Source organism: Myxine glutinosa, chromosome 1 (genome assembly GCF_964187855.1).
Source record: "Myxine glutinosa chromosome 1, kmMyxGlut1.1, whole genome shotgun sequence".
NCBI lineage: Eukaryota > Metazoa > Chordata > Myxini > Myxiniformes > Myxinidae > Myxine > Myxine glutinosa.
The window spans coordinates 340,131,326-340,152,493 of NC_136261.1; the positions used below are offsets into that span (position 1 = coordinate 340,131,326).

At 43.9% G+C, this 21,168-nt stretch overlaps 1 protein-coding gene across 1 annotated transcript in view; it reads right to left on the minus strand.

Annotated features, from left to right (window-relative positions):
- Positions 1 to 15,677, minus strand: part of LOC137412692 (N-acetyllactosaminide beta-1,3-N-acetylglucosaminyltransferase 3) — a 55,755-nt gene extending 40,078 nt beyond the window's left edge. Inside the window, exon 1 of the mRNA XM_068097980.2 lies at positions 15,036 to 15,677. Within this exon, the coding sequence (XP_067954081.2) occupies positions 15,036 to 15,548 (513 nt within the window). The 5' untranslated portion in view covers positions 15,549 to 15,677. The remainder of the gene's footprint in view (positions 1 to 15,035) is intronic.
- Positions 15,678 to 21,168: the final 5,491 nt, after the last annotated feature.

The following is a 21,168-nucleotide window of genomic DNA, read 5'->3' on the forward strand; positions in this document are numbered from 1 at the left end:
TGGTGAGGTATTTTTATTACGTGTTTTATGGCTGTGAGGTGTTTTTATTATGTGTTTTATGGCTGTGAGGCGTTTTTAATTTTGTGGTGGTGAGGTATTTTTATTACGTGTTTTATGGCTGTGAGGTGTTTTTATTATGTGTTTTATGGCTGTGAGGCATTTTTAATTTTGTGGTGGTGAGGTGTTTTTATTACGTGTTTTATGGCTGTGAGGTGTTTTTATTATGTGTTTTATGGCTGTGAGGCGTTTTTAATTTTGTGGTGGTGTGTTTTTATTACGTGTTTTATGGCTGTGAGGTGTTTTTATTACGTGTTTTATGGCTGTGAGGTGTTTTTAATTTTGTGGAGGTGTGTTTTTTTACGTGTTTTATGGCTGTGAGGTGTTTTTATTACGTGTTTTATGGCTGTGAGGTGTTTTTAATTTCGTGGTGGTGAGGTATTTTTATTACGTGTTTTATGGCTGTGAGGTGTTTTTAATTTCGTGGTGGTGAGGTATTTTTATTACGTGTTTTTATGGCTGTGAGGTGTTTTTATTACGTGTTTGATGGCTGTGAGGTGTTTTTAATTTCGTGGTGGTGAGGTGTTTTTATTCTGTGTTTTATGGCTGTGAGGTGTTTTTATTCTGTTTTATGGCTGTGAGGCGTTTTTATTACGTGTTTGATGGCTGTGAGGTGTTTTCAATTTTGTGGTGGTGAGGTGTTTTTATTGCGTGTTTTATGGCTGTGAGGTGTTTTAAATTACTTGGTGGTGAGGTGTTTTAAATTACTTGGTGGTGAGGTGTTTTAAATTACTTGGTGGTGAGGTGTTTTGAATTACGTGGTGGTGACGTGTAATCGTCCCAAACTTCCAGTCTGCACCTACCCCTCCCCTATGTGTGTGCTGAGGGGTTCTTTTTTGGAAAAAAAAACATTCAACCTAAATCTTCAACCTAAATTGCCTATAAAAATGTAATATCACAAACACAACAAATACATTTGTGCAAAGTAATTGTTTGTATTATGATTGGTGTAAATCATGACAACACAGCAACTCAGGTACAGTCATTAGCCTCAGCTAAAATAAGCCCGTTCCTCAGTAACGACCGTCTTGTTCCGTCTTGAACAAGCCTACCGTCTTGTTCTTTTCCTCGAAGGTAGTTTTGACATTGCGTGGAGGTGTGTATCGGGTCATTATCTTGCTGTAGGATGAACCCCTGACCAACTAGGCGTACACCAGAGGGTATTGCATGGCGCTGCAAAATGCTGTGGTAGCCCTTTTGGTTCAGGGTGCCAGTCACTCTGTGCAAGTTGCCAGCTCTGGATCCAGCAAAAGAGCCCCAGACCATCACACTTCCTCCTCCATGTTTGACAGTTGGTGTCACACAATGAGGAACCATCCTTTCGCCTAATCGATGGCGTACAAAAATCCTGTGTGATGAACCATAGATTTAAAATTTTGATTCATCGGTCCATAAGACCTTCTTCCAGTCTTCAGTGGTCTGCCGACGGTGCTTCATGGCCCAGGCAAGCCTCTTTTTATTATTTTGCAATCTTAGCAATGGCTTTCTTACTGCCACTCGACCTGTCAAACCTGCAGCTTGAAGTCTTCTCTTCACAGTTGAAACGGAGACTTGCTTACTTCAACCAGTGTTAAGCTGTGCTTGAAGCTGTTGTCATGTGAGCCGCCTATCACGCAAGCTGTTGACTCTTCGAAACTTGTCTTCTGATTCTGTTGTGGCTTTGGGTCTGCCAGACCTCTTCCTGTCATAGTTTCCTCAGCTTTCCAAGTGCCTTTTGATGGTGTAGGAAACTGTACTCACTGACACCCTGGCTTTCTTTGCAATTTCTCTGAGGAAAGACCGACACTTTTAAGGGTTATAATGGTCTGTCTGTCTTCCTTTTTCAATTGCCCTTTTTCTCGCCATTATGATAGCAATATACTACTTCCTGCAGTGCAATATTGTCCAAATAATGCTTCAGAGAGTGTAATAACAGTCTGTTCCAATACTGCTTTTATACAGACAGGGGGTTTGTAATCAAGTAATCAGCAGAGGTTGGTACACCTGTAGGAATTGTTTGCATCAACTTTCAATGCTTAATTTACTTACATTGCTGCAGAACAGCTGTAAGTTGTTAAACCATTACTTGTTCCTTGAAGAAGGCCTTTTTTTTTTACAATATAACTGTGCAATTTACATTATTTTCCCATTTTTGCTAACCTAAACTTTTAAAAACCTCGAGCAGTTTTTACTGCTTACCTTTGTACCATTTCAGGTTATTCACTGGACTTGAATTGCTTAAATTTTTTTTTAAAAACTGGTAAAATTGAGGGGTTCTAAAACTTTTGACCGGTTGTGTACATGTTGAAAGATTTGCAGCTCAGGATTCATATTGTAAAGGACAGCACACTGAGCAGTAAACAACAACAACAACAGGCATTTTAAGGCCATTTTCCCTGCAAGAGCGGGGGTTAGCCTTGCGGCCCCCATGACAATGTTCTCCATTTTGCCCTATTTTCTGCATCTCCCCTTGTTAACCCCCTTGCCCGCATTTCTTCTTCGACCATCTTTAGCCAAGTCTTTCTCGGTCTTCCCCGTCCTCGACTTCCTTCTACATTCATTTCCATCACTCTTCTCAACCAGTCACTTTCATCCTTCCTCAACACATGACCAAACCATCTCAACCTGTTTCTCTTCACAGCATCCATCACAGGCTCTACTCCCATCATCTTTCGCAATTCATCATTTGTCTTCCTCTCTCTCAACGATACTCCACACATCCACCGAACCATTCGCATTTCCACCCTTTCCAGCCTTCGATGCTGCTCTATGTTCATTACCCATGTCTCGCTCCCATAAATCATAACACTTCTCACACATGCAGCATACACCTTTCCCTTCGGCTTCAACGACACTCCCCTCCTCGTCAGCACGCCACTCAGTTCCCGAAACTTCTTCCATGCACATCTCACTCGAGCAACCGTCGCCGAGTCTGATCCACCTTGTCCATTCAGCACGTCTCCCAGGAAACAAAATGTTTTCACACCTTCCAGCTTCACGCCATCTCCAAGATCCAACTCAATATTTCCTCCATCTCTCCCTCTGTGTACACCTCACACTTGAATGTAGCTGCCACACTGGTTAATGACCCTCTCAAGCCACTACATTTTTGATGAACCCACTTAGCGCACATTGTACATTGAATGGAATTCAATCCGACACCCTTCCTGCACACAGCACACGGCCACTTCCCAGTTCTTTCCACCTCACCACATGCTTTACCACTTGCCATCACCTTCGTTTTTCCGATATTCACCTTCAGACCTTTTGTCTCCATACATTCCTTCCACTTGTTCATCTTCTCCTTCTCCATCTTCTCCATCACACTGAGCAGTAAAAAGAATTTAAATTCTTTATTAATGACCTGACGTTGCGAGAGCAAACTAGTTCTCTTCATCAAAGGCGTTGAGTGTTGCGTTAACCATCAAGTTCTGTTGGGGATGGTTCCCGTCATGGATTGGCCCAAGGCAACTGTATCTATATTTCGGTGTGTATACCTATAGTGTGTCCTTCGTAAGATTCTCGGTGTTAATTTTTCATACATGTATACAAAATCGTCGGTTAATTCGTGTCGCGTATTTTAAGGCCGAGTAGGCTACCGTGTCCGACCTTGAGGCTTTGTTTTTCTCTCAGCGGTCCGTCGATTGTGCTGCAATTACTTTAGTTTACCGTTTTGTCCCAGTCTTTCACCCCATACTTCCTTGTTTAAAATCTCAACTAAAAAAAAAAAAAACCAAAAAACATTTCCTTCTCTGTTCTTATTCGTTGTTCTTATTTGTTCGTTCGTTCTTCGATCACGTGTTTCACCCCCATTTCCATTTTCCATTTCCCCAGATAGTTTTCACTGCTCAATTTAAAAATGTTTAAACTTTCCCCTGAAGAACTGTATTCTGTCGTATATTATAACACCTATTTCTTCTTCTTCTTCTATAAAAGGATGCTTTCGACTTGCTCACCTAATCTATTCATTCCAAAAAAAAATTCCATCTCTTACAGTTCCTCTTTTCTACATTCCCGAAACTCTCCTGCACTCCACTCCCCCTTCAGCATCCTCAAACGTATTTTTGACTCGAAGGTCACAAGAAACTCATTTTGCAATAAATGTTCGTTTCCCATTAATCGTACACTTTCTAAAATCCAATCTCACCCCTCCCCTCCAAAACTTCCCCATCACCCCTCCCCTCCAAATCGACCCCCTTGCCACTCCCCTCCAAATCTTCCCCATCACCCATCTCTTTCAAATCTTCCCCCTTGCCCTTCCCCTCCAAATCTTCCCCATCACCCATCCCTTTCAAATCTCCCCCTTGCCCCTTCCCTCCTAAACTCCCCCCACACCCCTCCCCTCCGAGACTCTGCCTCGCTCCTCCCCTCCTCCTCCTCAAAGCGTCCTCCCCACTTCTTCCGCCTTCCAACTTTCACCTTCATCTCCCCCAACCTTCTGCCTCGCTCTTCCCCCTTCTCGAATAACACCTCACTGTGCCTCACCCAATCACCATCAAACCTTTTGTCCGCCCCATTCTTCCCTTTCTCCAAGCTATTCTGAAATCTCTGACACAACCTTCAACAGCTCTCCCTCCCACTTCCTCCTCTTCCACATCTTACCCTACCCCCCCCCCCTGTTCTGTATCCGATGCTCCCCCTTCCTCATCATTAACGGTATGGACCTCAAACATCCGGGGCCTTCGTTCAAACTTGACTGATCTCTCCATACAGGTTGCTTCTGACAAACCAGACGTGATCTGCTTCACAGAAACTTTCCTCCTTCATGATGTCTCTGATTCCTTGGTATCGCTCTGAGGTGTTACGTGTTCCTCCCCGCCCTCCTGGTCTCGGTATACCTCCGAACCCCGAGAAGAGCCACGACAGAAAAATATGTTATTCCGTGTCAAAATCAATATTGAAACCACACCAATGGTTATCCACAAACAAAGAATATATTAAAAAGCACACAGGAAGAACAATACAACAATGATAGCAATCAACCATACAATAAATATCTTAAGATGGTACCATCTTCTCAAGTAACCGAACTCAAACTCACCGCACTCCCAGGGAACGGAACAGAACACTCCTCAATGTCTCTATAACTCAGAGGGGATCCCGGCGAAGAGGCGAGTAAGGAGGTGTAGGCAAGGCGTGGACCGTCACGTGGTCCAAACCAACAGCAAACTGGCGGTGGAAAGGGAAATCCCAAAGACGCGATCCAGACGTGCACATTCAACGTTCAATCCGCAAACCGCAGTGTAATCTTCACACACCGCTTTAGTGCACACCCATCCCCGGCAGACCACCGGAGGGTGAGACAAGCTGACGTGGCCAAAACCTTTTTCAGTGAACGACGCGCAAGGGTCAAAATGGCGGACGGCTCTTACTCGAGCTGAAGCCTCCAGGCGAGGATTCTCCGGAACCTCAACGCCTATACCTGACTATGCAGGTTTTTCAATACTCCCGCGATAACACCAATCGCACGAAATTCCTTTCACGGACTAAAAGTTCACTCGCGACGTTCGTTCGACCACGCTCGGTACAGAGCTTCCAGACACGCGTCTTTCCACTTTTTCCTCACGCCTTCTTCTTCCTCCTCTCTGTCCTCGTCTTCCGGCTTCCTGTCTCTTTTCCATGAGCGCTTTCAACCTTTTAACCACAATAACCATTTCCCTTAAACAACAATAACCATAATACTTAGAACAAACAATAATAATAATAACAACAATAATAAGTGCCGAATCCATAACACAGGTTACTCCCTCCTCCGGTATGATAGACCTGAGCCTCGTCCTGGTGGTGGGGTTGCTATATTTATAAAAAAACTCTTCCTCACTCGCCCTGCACTGCCCTCTCTCCACCTCACCCCCAGGAATACCTTTGGCTACGGCTTCCCCTTCGCTCCCACCTTTTGTTCATATGTGTGTTGTACCGTCCACCAAACAGTGATGACTCCATCTACACCTCGCTGTCTGATAATATGGACCAACTTCTATCTACCCATCCTAACTCTCTTCCTCATATGTGGTGATTTCAAATGTCACCATGCCAGTTGGCTGGGTGTGGATATCTCTCACCAGCCTTGGCTCTTCAGCAAAGGACTTCTGCGACTCACTGGGACTGACACAATCTGTCAATTTCCCGACCCGGATCTCAGTCAACGGAGCATCTTCTCTTCTGGACTTGGTTATGAATAACTTCCCTGAAAATGTCTGCTGCATTTCTTCTGCTCCAATCGGCTCATCTGATCATGTGCTTGTTAAAGTGGACATCTCTATGACCATTCTCAGAGAGCCTCCTCAGCGTCGCCGAGTCTGGCATTTCACTCAGGTCAACTGGCACGGTCTTCAAGCATCCATCAATCATCTGGACTGGTCTCCCATCTCTACTGCCTCTGACATCAACTCATCCTGGGAATTCTTCCAAAGTAAATTGCTCTCTCTCATGCACAGATTTATCCCATCTCGTCTTCAGTTGTCATACCCTTCCTCCCGACCATCGTACACGGAATCTTGTGGTGAGGCTGTTGCCCAGAAACAACTTGCTTTCGTCTACTGGAAAGCAAATCCAATGGAAGGAAATCTCATTTCCTTTCACAAAGCCCGAAACAAGTGTGTGTCCACCCTCAGGAGAGCCAGGAAACAATATCTCTCCATTCTCAAGACTGAACTCTCTCATCTGTCTCCCTCTTCCAAATCCTGGTGGCGTCTGGTCAAATCCGTTTCTGGTGTTTGTTTGCTCCCCCTCCATCCCCTCCCTCACCTCAAACGACTACATGGCTGACTCCGCACGTGAAAAAGCTGAATGCCTCAACTCTGTGTTTGCCTCTAAATCTTGTGTCCCAAACCCATCCCTCTCTGTACCGACCGTACCCAGTCGTACCCAGCTGCTCCTGGACTCTGTGTCCTTTCCTCCTGACAAGGTGGAAAAGTTTCTGTCAACCCTCGACTCTGATTCTGCAACTGGACCTGACGGCATCAGCCCACGGGTCCTAAAATCCTGTTCTTCCGCTCTTTCACTCCCTCTCTCTGTTCTCTTCACGCTCTCTTTTGCTCTAAGTCATCTGCCATCTGCTTGGAAATCAGACAACATCACCGTTTTGCACAAAAAAGGTGCAAAAACAGATCCTAGCAACTCCAGACGAATCAGCCTTCTCCCAATTATCAGCAAAGTCATGGAATCAATCATTGCTTCGGATATGAAATCTTTCCTCTTCTACAATGGCTTGATCTCTGATCATCAATTTGGTTTCAAACCTGGTCACTCTACTCTGGACATGCTGCTTCTGCTTTCTCAACAATGGATGGAGGTCCTCAATGCCAAACAGGAAATTAGAGCTGTCTCCCTTGACATATCACGTGCCTTCGATACGGTCTGGCACCCCGCTCTGCTCACCAAACTCTCCTCCTTTGGTATCCATGGAAATCTCCAGGCATGGCTGGCTGACTTCCTCTCTAATTGTAGTCAACATGTGGCCCTGAATGGGTTTCTCTCATCTGCTCTTCCTGTTCAGGCTGGAGTTCCCCAAAGCAGTGTCTGGGCCCTGTGCTTTTTCTGGTCTTCATCAATGATCTCTCTGACTCTCTTGAAAATCCTCTCTATCTCTTTGCTGTTGACTCTACTCTCTATCGCTCCATTCCTCATCCCTCAGATCGGCAGTCTGCAGCCTCCTCACTCTCTGCAGACCTGGACAAAATCACAGACTGGGCAAACAAGTGGAACATGTCTTTCAATCCTGACAAATCTTACACTCTTACGATGTCTCTCCGAAAAGACTGACTGGACAACCCTCCCATCTACTTACTGAATAAACCTCTCCAAGATGCCAGTATATACATATATATATATACATTATATATATGCTAGCAGAAGTACCCGGCATTGCCGGGCGGGGGAGGGGAGGGGAGGAGGGGAGAAGAGGGGGGGGAGGGGAGAAGAGGGGGGGGGAGGGGAGAAGAGGGGGAGGGGGAGGGGGAGAAGGGGGGGAGGGGGAGAGGGGAGAAGAGGGGGGATGGGGAGGGGGAGGGTGAGGGATGGGAGGGGGAGGGGGGGTGGGAGGGATGAGAGGGGGGAGGGGGGAGGGGGGAAGGGGGGAGGGTGAGGGATGGGAGGGGGAGGGGTGGAGAAGGGGGGATGGGGAGGGGGGAGGGGGAGGAGGAGGGGGGGAGGGGGAGGGGGCTTGGGGAAGGGGGAGGGAAGGGGAGGGCCAGTCAACAATGACGTTGCAGTTCTCATGGTCGGAGAGCAGCACAACAATCGCGACATCGTCCTGCATCTTCGCAAGAGCACGAAGCGGATTTGGAGACTCACCGATCCTGTGACCCACGTCCTCCAGTACCGGCGTTGCCGGGCGGGGGAAGGGAGACCCGTACATTCCCAACCCGTACATTCGCCCTCTCGACTCAAGCTCGTATTCGATTCGTATTCGAAATCGAAAGGGGAAAGGGGAAATCCTTCGTATTCGAATTCGTAAACACGAAATATGAATTAAAATTTAATTCATATCGCACAAAATCGACACAAAACACGATCGCATAAAGGTGAAAAAACGCAATCGCTTTTCGCCCTGAATTACGTGCAAACGTGTGACGTGTGACGTGTGGATGGAACATCACGTGATTGCTCTGAGCGAATCAGCGAGCTGCTCTGTCACTGGCTGAGATTAGCGGGTACTTCGCTGAAATGCGCTGAGGTAAATATGAATAAAAAATATGGATCTCGTCAAATATGGTCTCGGCCATGTTCGTCCCAGGCTCAATGGCCATGTCTATGCCAAATATCAAGCACGTGAGCCTCTCCGTTTCGGAGTCTATCGGTAACATTACACACACACACACACACACACACACACACACACACACACACACACACACACACACACACACACACACACACACACACACACACACACACACTGTTTTATATATATGTGTATATATATATATATATATATATATATATATATATATATATATATATATATATATATATATATATATATATTCATATACATACACAGATTGAACCCCTTAACTCGACTCGGAAGCAAGGCACAGATTGAGTCTCACCCCAGCAATTGCAGCACAACCTGTTAGCAACAAGTGTCACCTGCCACGCTGACACATTGTCTCTGCCCTGCCCATCAACAATTAGGAGGTTTGCAGTCAGGAATATTAAATTTAACCAAAGAAGCACACTATTGACGCTGACATTTTATGTCTTTTTATTCTTGTGATATCATGATATCATCGCGATAATCGTGATAATGAGGTCCATTATCATGATAAAGGTTTGTTCATTATTGCCCAGGCCTATTTAAAGGGTATGAGGAAAAGGTCTGAAAAAAACCACAGGTGGGATGGACAGAGACAGACAGACAGAGGATAGTCCCCTCAGGTGAAACCGCAGATGTTTCATGAATGGCTTATGGATTTGGTCCTGTTTTCTTCTTGAGATTTGGTCCTGTTTTCCTGTTTTCCTTAAGCATGATCATCATCACGCTGAAGTAGGGGACGAATACAATTTAAAACGGGAACAATGCAAGTGTGTTGCCAATATGCCTCCGCATAGTCCCACAATGGGTAGATGCCGTCACTCTGCATAGGTATGGGTAGGGGATCACATTTGTGAAGTTTTTTGTTGATCGGATGAGGTTCGTTATTCTATCCAGGATGGCTGCAAAAACCACATGACCTATGACATCATCATTTTCAAACTATATGCAACAGTGCTGTTCGATGATATTTGTAAAATTTCACATCGATAGGGTGAGCGGCTTCAGAGATATAATTATTTAATATTTTCCTTCAATCCAATATGGCTACCAAACCAAGTGACCGATGATGTCATAAATTTTATATTTCAATACAAATGGGTCATAGATCATGTGCATGCAATTTCAGATTTTTAGGATAAGGAATTCGATTAAAACATTTTTGGCTGGTATACCACTTCACCTATGATGTCATCATTATCAACTTTTGTTCCCCATTGGGAGTACTTGACAATGTCTCAAGTTTCAAATGTTTCCCTTAAGCAGTTTCCGAGAAATATTTTTTGAACTATTCGCTTTTAATCCAAGATGGCTACCATACCACGTGACCGATGACATCACAATTATCATAAAAACATTCTGCATGGGTGTCACTCCTACCCTGAAAGTTTTATCTCAATCGGACATATGGTTGTTGAGGAAAAACGAGGTTTAGCCCGTATGGATGGACAGACAGACAGACGGACGGACAGACAACCCAAAACACATAATCATCAGCTTCGGCGACTTTCGGCAGAGGCATAAAAAGCACCTTCACCTTTGCAAACAGCCTTCTACGTGGTACCTTATAAAATGTCTTCTGAAAGTCCATGTATAATACACGACTGCACTTCCCTCATCCAACCAGTCAGAAACTGCTTCATAGAACTCCAACGAATTTGTAAACATGACCTCTTTTCAGTAAATCCGTGCTAACTACCTTTAATTAGATCGAAATTATTGAAATGGCTCCCTATCTATCCATTGCTTAATTTATGACTCCAACATTTTCTCCATCAACAGAAGTCAAACCAACAGGTTTATAGTTCCCCAATTATTCTCTGAAACCTTTCGCAAACGGTGATGTAGCATTTTCCACTCTCCAACCGAGCTTATCCGCTCTGCCACCTGCTCAATACTCTCGCACAGCATATTATCCAGCCCTGGAGCTCCATGAACCCTTAATTTTTCCTCGGTATTCCTTCACTTACACCTGCATGGATCTCTTGCAAATGCCCTTGCTCACCCCAGTGATCGATACTCTCAGCTACTAGAAGTTCCCCCGACTGTTCCTGCGTACATACAGTTGAAGCAAAAAAAATAAAAAATAAAAATGTTTTTTTTATAAGTCTGCAATCTCACCCTCATCATCCACTAATTCTCATGCCCACACTCTTCTTAACCCTTTCCTTACACCTTGGGTAATACTTCAAGAATGTCTTGCCGTTTACGTTTAATATTCTTGGCTTTGCCCTTTTCATATTCCCTTTTGACTTGTCGAGTTGTTGTCGGACTCCAGGCCTGTTGTTTTGCATTGGATTAATGCTATTTATCCTCAATTACACGCCGTACCACCCTGATTAATTTCACAACACGACAATTATCCTTCATTGCACAACCATCGTGTTCTCTTTCTGTCCCTACCTTTACACCTCACTGGAATATGCCCACTCTGCAGTCTACACATTTGTTCCTTGAAGGTTGCCCATTTCTCTGATCCAGACCATCCACTTGTAAACTTTTTTTACCCAATCCTTTTTGCCAATGATAATTTATTGGTAAAACCTAGCTACCTTAACCTAAACTTACCTTTGACCTTAACTTAACTATCTATCTATCTATCTTTACCTCAACTTAACTTTACTATCTCAACAATAACTTTACCCAATCGTCAACCGAGCTCGGCTTCACGCTGTTGAAACCAAAGCGTTCAGAATCAATGGAATCTCCCACGATGAAGGTAACTGCGAAGGCCTTTCACTCACTCACCACAGGCAGGTTGGTAGTCTTTCTGTCTTCGACCGACTCTTCTCCGGCCCAGCCCCCCCCCCCCCCCCCAGACCTGTCTGTGCTCTGTCCCCCAAATATTCCTACAGGTCACACAAGATCTGCCAGCAACCCTCTTATGGTTAAACGACCAAAATCAAGACTCTCCATTCACCTTCACTCTTTCATTCCTTCATTCCTTTTTTCTCCCACCTCTGGAAAAAAAACTCTCTCACTCTCTTCAATCCCACTCCTCCCTCCAGGTCTTTAAAACAGCTGTTCAGCACCACCTATCTTCCCCCATCCAAAACCTTGATCTTTTCTACCCCCGCTAATTCACCCCAGATCCACTTTTTTGAAATACCGACTTCTTTCCTAGAAGTCCTAACAGTGCCCTTGTGTTTTATACTTCTCTCCCCCACCCCCCTTCCCACGCCTCCTCCCCCCCAAGCCCTCTCCTTCCCACAGATCTCCCGATATCCCTGCTCTCAAATGTTGTGTTTGTGTGCTTCCCCATCTCTCCCAATTTTGTCTACCACTCCCCTTATTTTGTGTTTGATGTGTCCATTTGTTTTTTTGTGCGATTAATGTTAGCTCTTTCACGAGCCTCGATCTTGTACACAAAAAATATATATATATACATACATACATACATACATATATATATATATATATATATATATATCCAAATATATGTTCAGTTCTCCAGCTTTCAATGAGCGCATGTAATGACGTCACTGCCATGTACATACGCTCTGCTTGTCAAGCTCTCAAGAGAACCCTCTGACAGAGCAGAATTTTGATCTTAGTTCAGATACTGTCATAAGTGTATGTAAAACTCACAGTTACCGACCTGGTTTCACCCTTTTGGGGGTCATCAGGGCAACGCAGTGAGTCCTGCATACACTTATGACTCTGAAAACCTTTCGGTTATATACCAGTCACTATGCGATTTCATACCATCAGTGGTGAACCGCCATTAAGGTATCCCATCCAGCTATGCTGTGCCTTAATGGGAGCGATAAGTACCATCTGCCACATGGCACATTATCTCTGGTATCCACTCATTTATATGGAACAGCCATACACCACTTCATCCCGAACTACACATCTCAACATAGGAATTTCGCTGACTACATTGTGGTCACTTATACCCATACGTAATGGCACCTCCACCTTCTCCACCGCAATGGGATCATTCCTGAAAAAGAGGTCCAAAACTGCACTCCCCCCTCGTGGGCTTCTCCACAAACTGTTAAAAAGCAATATTGGACAAGAGGTAGAAATTGCTCATCCACTCGGCCTTTCCTCTGTTCCTGAATCAAATATATTCCTGGCAAATTAAAATCCCCCAAAATACTTATTTTTTCCTTGTGATATGCCTTTCTGAATTCTTCACTTATCCATCTTTCTTGCCCTTCCCTCACACCAGTCCAAGCCATGCAAAAACATCCTGCATGCATCATATTATCCTTGTAATCTCCATGCACCGAATCCTCAACATTCCCTTTTCTCTCGAGAGTCCATGCAATAATGTCTCACCCAGATCACCATACCTCCGACCCAGATCGCAATACCTCGTACCCAGACCGCAATACCTCCTACCCAGACCGCAATACCTCCTAGCCAGCCCGCAATATCGCCTACCCAGACCGCAATACCTCCTACCCAGATCGCAATACCTCCTACCCAGACCGCAATACCTCCTACCCAGATCGCAATATCTCCTACACAGATCGCAATACCTCCAACCCAGATCGCAGTACTTCCTACCCAGATCACAATACTTACCACCCAGATCGCAATACCTCCTACCCAGATCGCAATACCTCCTACCCAGTTCGCAATACCTCCTACCCAGATCGCAATAACTCCGACACAGATCACAATACTTCCTACCCAGATCGCAATACCTCCTACCCAGATCGCAATACCTCTTACCCAGATCGCAATACCTCCTACCCAGATCGCAATATCTCCTACACAGATCGCAATACCTCCTACCCAGACCGCAATACCTCCTACCCAGATCGCAAAACCTCCGACCCAGATCGCAATACTTCCTACCCAGATCGCAATACCTCCGACCCAGATCGCAATACTTCCTACGCAGATCGCAATACCCCCGACCCAGATCGCAATACCTCTTACCCAGATCGCAATACCTCCTACCCAGATAGCAATATCTCCTACACAGATCGCAATACCTCCTACCCAGACCGCAATACCTCCTACCCAGATCGCAAAACCTCCGACCCAGATCGCAATACTTCCTACCCAGATCGCAATACCTCCGACCCAGATCGCAATACTTCCTACGCAGATCGCAATACCCCCGACCCAGATCGCAATACCTCCTACCCAGATCGGAATACCTCCTACTCAGATCGGAATACCTCCTACCCAGATCGCAATGCCTCCTACCCAGATCGTAATACCTCCTACCCAGATCGGAATACCTCCTACCCAGATCGGAATACCTCCTACTCAGATCGCAATACCTCCTACCTCTTACCCAGATCGCAATACCTTCTACCCAGTCCGCAATACCTCCTACCCAGATCACAATACCTCCTGCACAGATCGCAATACCTCCTGCACAGATCGCAATACCTCCTGCACAGATCGCAATACCTCCTACCCAGATCGCAATACCTCCTACCCAGATCGGAATACCTCTTACCCAGATCGGAATACCTCCTACCCAGATCACAATACCTCCTACCTCCCACCCAGATTTCAATACCTCCTACCCAGATCGCAATACCTCCTGCACAGATCGCAATACCTCCTGCACAGATCGCAATACCTCCTGCACAGATCGCAATACCTCCTGCACAGATCGCAATACCTCCTGCACAGATCGCAATACCTCCTACCCAGATCGCAATGCCTCCTACCCAGATCGCAATGCCTCCTACCCAGATCGCAATGCCTCCTACCCAGATCGCAATGCCTCCTAACCAGATCGCAATACCTCCTACCCAGATCGCAATGCCTCCTACCCAGATCGCAATGCCTCCTACCCAGATCGCAATGCCTCCTACCCAGATCGCAATGCCTCCTACCCAGATCGCAATACCTCTCTCCTTTTTTTGTTCTCATCACATCTATAAACCCTGCAGCCTTGAATTCCCGAGCTCCAGTGGGATTGCTCACTAAGCAATGTTTGAGTACAATAAACGTCCGAAGCGAGTTGTATTTACAGCCAGATCATAAATGGCTGCAATCGTCTCCATCATCATGTGGTTGGCACATCGTCTGTCGAGGCTCATAAAAAACAACTCCATTTACATTAACAAATTAGGACGTTTAAACTGTCGTCGGTCCCTCCCTCGCAGGTATTTAGTACTTTTATGAAGCAAAAGATGTGAAGACCAGAATATATCAAGTCAACAAGTAAAATTGAATAATAATCGATAAAAAAACAAAACACTAAATAGACGAGGCCGAGTCGACTCCACGAAGGAACAATCGCGTTTCCTTTACAGTTTACCTTGATGTCGCGCTCCTGTCCCCAGGTGCGCCGGATGGCATCCCTCCGGTGCACGTTTGGCGCCACCGTCTTGATCGCGAGCAACAGGAACTCGTCGCCGGACGAGCACTTCCCGCGGGGCTCGATGATCCGTTCGAAGTTCCTGCAATGCCGGTGTCTGAGAAAGTCTCGAATGAGCGGCGAAAGTTTCTGGAAACCGGGAATCGAAGGAGCGCTGCCATTGGCTTCGCAGAGCGCCGAACGTCCGTCCCAGACGACCTCCCCGCGCGGTTCCGACGAATCGTGCTCGGCCCAGAGCAGTGGAAACGGGTCGATGCTTTTCCGGGTCGGATCCTCCGACGCGGGTTTGGTCTTGGCGATCATCACCTCGGTGTGCGAACGGCGCACGTGCACCGCGGGCGTCGTGGAGACCTCTTGCTGCTGCGTCCAGCCGTAGATGCTGAGCATGGCGAGGATGGCGAGCAATAACACCGCGGGTTCTCGAGGTACCCGGAATGAGGTGCATCGCACCATGGTCTCGCTTTGCGGCTCCGAGGACGACGAGTCCGCTGAGCTCGTTCGCTGCGCGCGCGCGTCTCACGTGTTCTCCCGCTTGTTCCCGTTTTCGCCGGAGAGCTTACACAGGCCCCGCCCCCTTTGTGCGACGTCATCGCCGTGCACGCCTCGTCGTCCACCCCGGCCCCGACCCCGCGCACGTGGAATGCGAGGTGCGGTGAACGATGCTGCAATGATCGTCTTCGCAATCGTGGAATCCCGCACGACCTGCACCGATGAAATCCCGTATGCAAATACAACATTATTGACATTTTATTGTCGTTTCGACTACCGGACTGTGGGTCTGGCAGAAAAATATAGTCTTCGAATAATTTTAATTTACAAAATTAACTCTTATTATGAAGTTTCATATAACACAGTTTTGCTCTATTTCATTTTTGTTTGACAATTTGAAGCACAAAATAACCTGAGAAAAATACACATTATAGCGGAGATGCATCTCAGCCCAGCTATAAACCGCCATCCTGGTGTTGCACAGGCAAGGTGATTCATTAACCCCAGTCCCCAGATAGGTGTACCCTTTTCACCTTTTGTGAAACTTTTTCACCTTTTGTGTTGAGCTATATTTCGCGTTTTGACACCTCTGGAGTAGTTTAGTTTCATCCCAGGGAAAGGTGCTTTGATTTTGCTTTGAAAACCCAACCGGTCCGCGTGCGCACGGATTAGTCAATTTACCAACGAGGGCTTTCACTCCGGTTTTGTGATCGTACAATAAATTGTAGTGTGGACTTGCGAAACAATATTAATGTGTATTATCCTGAGGAATTGTATAAATTTTATTGTGATTATTGTACACCGCTCCTTTCCGAAGTCACCACCGCGGTGATGCATGACGTCATCGCCAGGCACCGAAGGAGGCCCGGAAATGATGCACGCTGAAAGGGGGTGCTCAGTTTGCACTCTGGTTGTTACTTGCAAAATCAAAGATTTTTCAAGTATATTGGTTGGTTGCATTTGTGGTTCTGTTTGTTTGTTACTTGCCGGAAAAGATTCCGGCAAGTATGTTGATCTGTTCGTTTGTTTGTCTGTCTGTCTGTCTGTTTGTCTGTTTGCAGCACTACGTCACACCGTTGCACGTAGAATCGCCAAACTTTGCACACGTATTTGTCTTGCACTCTAATATACTATGCCCAAATGATGACGTCATTGGTCACGTGGTTCGGCCGCCACCTTGGAAAAACCGAAAAAATTTGCACCTCCATATCTCCGAAAGTGCTGAATAGAAAAAATTGATACATGGCTCATTGTAAAGAACTCTCCATGGAGAATAAAATATGTTATTGATGACGTCATAGGTCACGTGATTCCGCCGCCATCTTGGAAAAACCGAAAAACTTTGCACCACTATATCTCCGAAAGTGCTGAACAGAAAAAATTTAGACATGGCTCATTGTAAAGAACTCTCCATGGGGAATAAAATAAGTTAATGATGACGTCATAGGTCACGTGATTCGGCCGCCATCTTGGAAAAACCGAAAAACATAGCACCTCTATATCTCCAAAAGTGCTGAATAGAAAAAATTGAGACATGGCTCATTGTAAAGAACTCTCCATAGGGAATAAAATAAGTTAATGATAAAGTCATCGGTCGCGTGGTTCGGCCGCCATATTTGTCCTAAATGGCCGATAAAAAAGAAAATTCCGGCAAGTCCTCGGTCTCTGACCGATTTTTCATTACTTGCCGGAAAAGATTCCGGCAAGTATGTTGATCTGTTCGTTACTTGCCGGAAAAGATTCCGATTTTACTTGCCGGAAATTTTTGATTTATTGATTAATCAATTAATTATTCGATTAATGACTAAAATGTTTTTTTTTTTAAGTTACAGATTCTGATGAAATGGTGGTGGTTTATGTGTTCTATTAGCGAATTGATTACTTATTTAATTTTTTTGTGATTATTATTTATTTATTTTCATCATTATTCATTTATTTATTTTATTTCTCATCTGGGCAATATCTCAGGCACCTTTTGACCTAGGAAGCTGATATTTGGACATGACAGTGACCATGTGATTTGCCTGTAAATGGTATTTTTGATTTATTGATTAATTAATTAATCGATTAATTATTTAATTTTTGATGAATGACTTAATTTTTTATTTTTTTTTAGTTACAGATTCGGATGAAATAGTGGTGGTTTATGTATTCCATTAGCCAATTGATTAACTATTTAATTTTTTTGGGGTGATTATTGTACACTGCTCCTTTCCTATGCCATCTCCAGGCACTGCAAAACGTCATTGCCGGGCACCGAAGGGTGCTTTGCAATGACGCCGGCTGAAAGGGAGTATTCAGTTTTCACTCCAGTTTATTGATGTACACCACACCTTACCTATGCCATCTCTAGGTGCTGCATAACGTCATTGCCGGGCACCGAAGGGGGCTCGGCAATGACGCACGCTGAAAGGGAGTACTCAGTTTTCACTCTGGTTGTTTGTTTGTTTTCTTTCTTGTTTGTCCGGGTGATATCTCAGCCATCCTTTGAGCTAGGAAGCTGAAATTTCGGCACAATAGTGTGCAAGTACTTTTTCAAAAACAGTATTTTTTGTTTTTTGATTAATCAATTAATTGATGAGTTATTTAATTATGAGCGATTAATTAAGTACTTATACATTTCCTTTCTCTTCTGGCCATTATCTCAGGCACCTTTTGAGTTAGCAAGCTGATATTTGGACATGCCAATGACCAAGTGATTTGGCTAAAAAAGCTATTTTTGATTTATTTGTTAATCAATTAATCGATTACTTATTTAATTTTTCGTTTAATGACTATTTTTTTAAATTTATTTTTAGTCACAGATTCGGATGAAATGGTGGTGGTTTATGTGTTCTTTGAGCCAACTGATTAACTATTTAATTTTTTTATGATTATTATATATTTATTTTTATTATTAATCATTGATTTATTTTCTTTCTCATCTGGGCAATATCTCCGGCACCTTTTGAGCTTGGAAGCTAATATTTGGACATGACAGTGACCAAGTGATGTGGCTATAAAGGATATTTTTGATTTATTGATTAATCATTTCATCAATTAATTATTTATTGAATGATCAATTAATTTTTTTTATTATTATTAATGACTTCTTTAATTAAATTTCTAAAAGATACATCTTCGGATGAAGCACTAGTGGTTTAGTTATGTTATTAGCCTATTGATTAAGAAAATATTGTATGATAATCTTTTATTGATTTTAATTATGCAATTAATCAATCAATTATTGTGCACCTCTCCCTCCCAATGCAGTCTCTATGAGCTGCACTGGGGTATTGCCGGGCGCCAGGGGCGCCCCGGCAATACTGCGCTGTAGGATATTTAATTATTTGGCATGGGGGTGGTGTATTTTGAATGTATCTGTACTTGTTTTCTTGTTTCTTGTACAACGCTCTTTTCCTATTCCATCTCGAGGTGCTGCAGGAGGTCATCGCCAGGCAATGAAGGGGTTCCAGCAATGATGTGCGCTGAAAGGGAGCACTCAGTTTTCACTCCGGTTTCTTTCTTTCTTGTTTGTTTGTTTTCTTGTTTGTTGTGCACCACTCTTTTCCTATTCCATCTCCAGGTGCTGCATGACATCATTGCCAGAGCACCGAAGGGGTTCCGGTGATGACACACACTGAAAGGGAGCACTCAGTTTTCACTCCGGTTTCTTTCTTTCTTGTTCGTTTGTTTTCTTGTTTGTTGTACACCGCTCTTTTCCTATTCCATCTCCAGGTGCTGCATGATGTCATCACCGGGGCACCGAAGGGGTTCCGGTGATAACGCGTGCTGAAAGGGAGCACTCAGGTTTCACTCTGGTTTCTTTCTTTCTTGTTTCATTATTACTTGGCAAAAAAAGAAAACATTTTTTCCAAGTATGTTGCTCAATCCGGTTTGTGTGTTTGTTTGTGTGTTTGTTTGTGTGTTTGTGTGTGTCTTTGTTTGTGTGTTTGTCTGTCCGCTCACTTATACTTGCCTACAGGACACAATTTTAAAGCGATCTCCACAAAACTTTAACAAATGGCAGAGTTCGTGGTCCGACAAAATCCTATATATTTTTGGGGTCAAAAGGTCAAAATGTCTACATAGGCCAAAGGTCAACCACATTTTTCAAATTTCTAAAATCCTCAATTTTCATCTGATTGACTTGAAATTTGAATAGGATATACATGTCGGCAAACTGAATTCAACCACCAACTATTTTTTAGATCAACATCGGCCAAAAGGTCAACATAGGCCAAAGGTCAACCATTTTTTTTCAAATTTCTAAAATCCTCAATTTTCATCCGATTGACTTGAAATTTGAATAGGATATACATGTCGGCGAAATGAATTCAACCACCAACTATTTTTGAGATCAGCATCGGCCAAAAGGTCAACATAGGCCAAAGGTCAACAACCATTTCAAATTTCTAAAATCCTTAATTTTCATCTGATTGACTTGAAATTTGAATAGGATTTACATATCGCCGAACTGATTTCAACCACCAACTATTTTTTTTAGATCAACATTGGCCAAAATGTCAACATAGGCGAACGGGTAACCGCTTTTTTTCAAATTTCTAAAATCCTCAATTTTCATCCGATTGACTTGAAATTTGAATAGGATATACATGTCGGCGAACTGAATTCAACAACCAACTATTTATGAGATCAGCTTAGGCCAAAAGGTCAACATTGGCCAAAGGTCAACAACCATTTCAAATTTCTAAAATCGTCAATTTTCATCCGATTTACTTGAAATTTTGAATAGGATATACATGTCGGCGAACTGAATTCAACAACCAACTATTTTTGAGATTAGCTTAGGCCAAAAGGTCAACATAGGCCAAAGGTCAACCACTTTTTTCAAATTTCTAAAATCCTCAATTTTCATCCGATTGACTTGAAATTTGAAGAGGATTTACATATCAGCTCACTGCATTCAACCACCAACTATTTTTGAGATTAGATTAGGCCAAAAGGTCAATATAGGCCAAAGGTCAACTACTTTTTTCAAATTTCTAAAATCCTCAATTTTCATCCGATTGACTTGAAATTTGAAGAGGATTTACATATCGGCTTGCTCAATTCAACCACCAACTATTTTTGAGATCACCATCGGTCAAAGGTCAACAACAATTTCAAGTTTCTAAAATCCTAAATTTTCATCCGATTCACTTGAAATTTGAAAGGGATTTACATATCAGTTAACTGAATTCAACCAACAACTATTTTTGAGATCAGCATAGGCCAAAAGGTCAAAATAGGCCAAAGGTCAACCACTTTTTTCGAATTTCTAAAATCCTCAATTTTCATCTGATTGACTTGAAATTTGAATTGGATTTTCATATCAGCTTACTGAATTCAACCACAAATTATTTGTGATGTCAAAAGGATTCTCTATTGAGTGCCTTTCTACTTTGTTCTGTTTTGCCAAGTGTCGCTCTATGAGTGATTTTTCATTTCTTGTTTGTTTGTTTTCTTGTTTGTTGTATACCGCTCTTTTCCTATTCCATCTCCAGGCGCTGCATAACGTCATCGCCGGGCACCGAAGGGGTTCTGGCGATAACGCGTGCTGAAAGGGAGCACTCACTTTTCACTCCGGTTTCGATATTTTTTG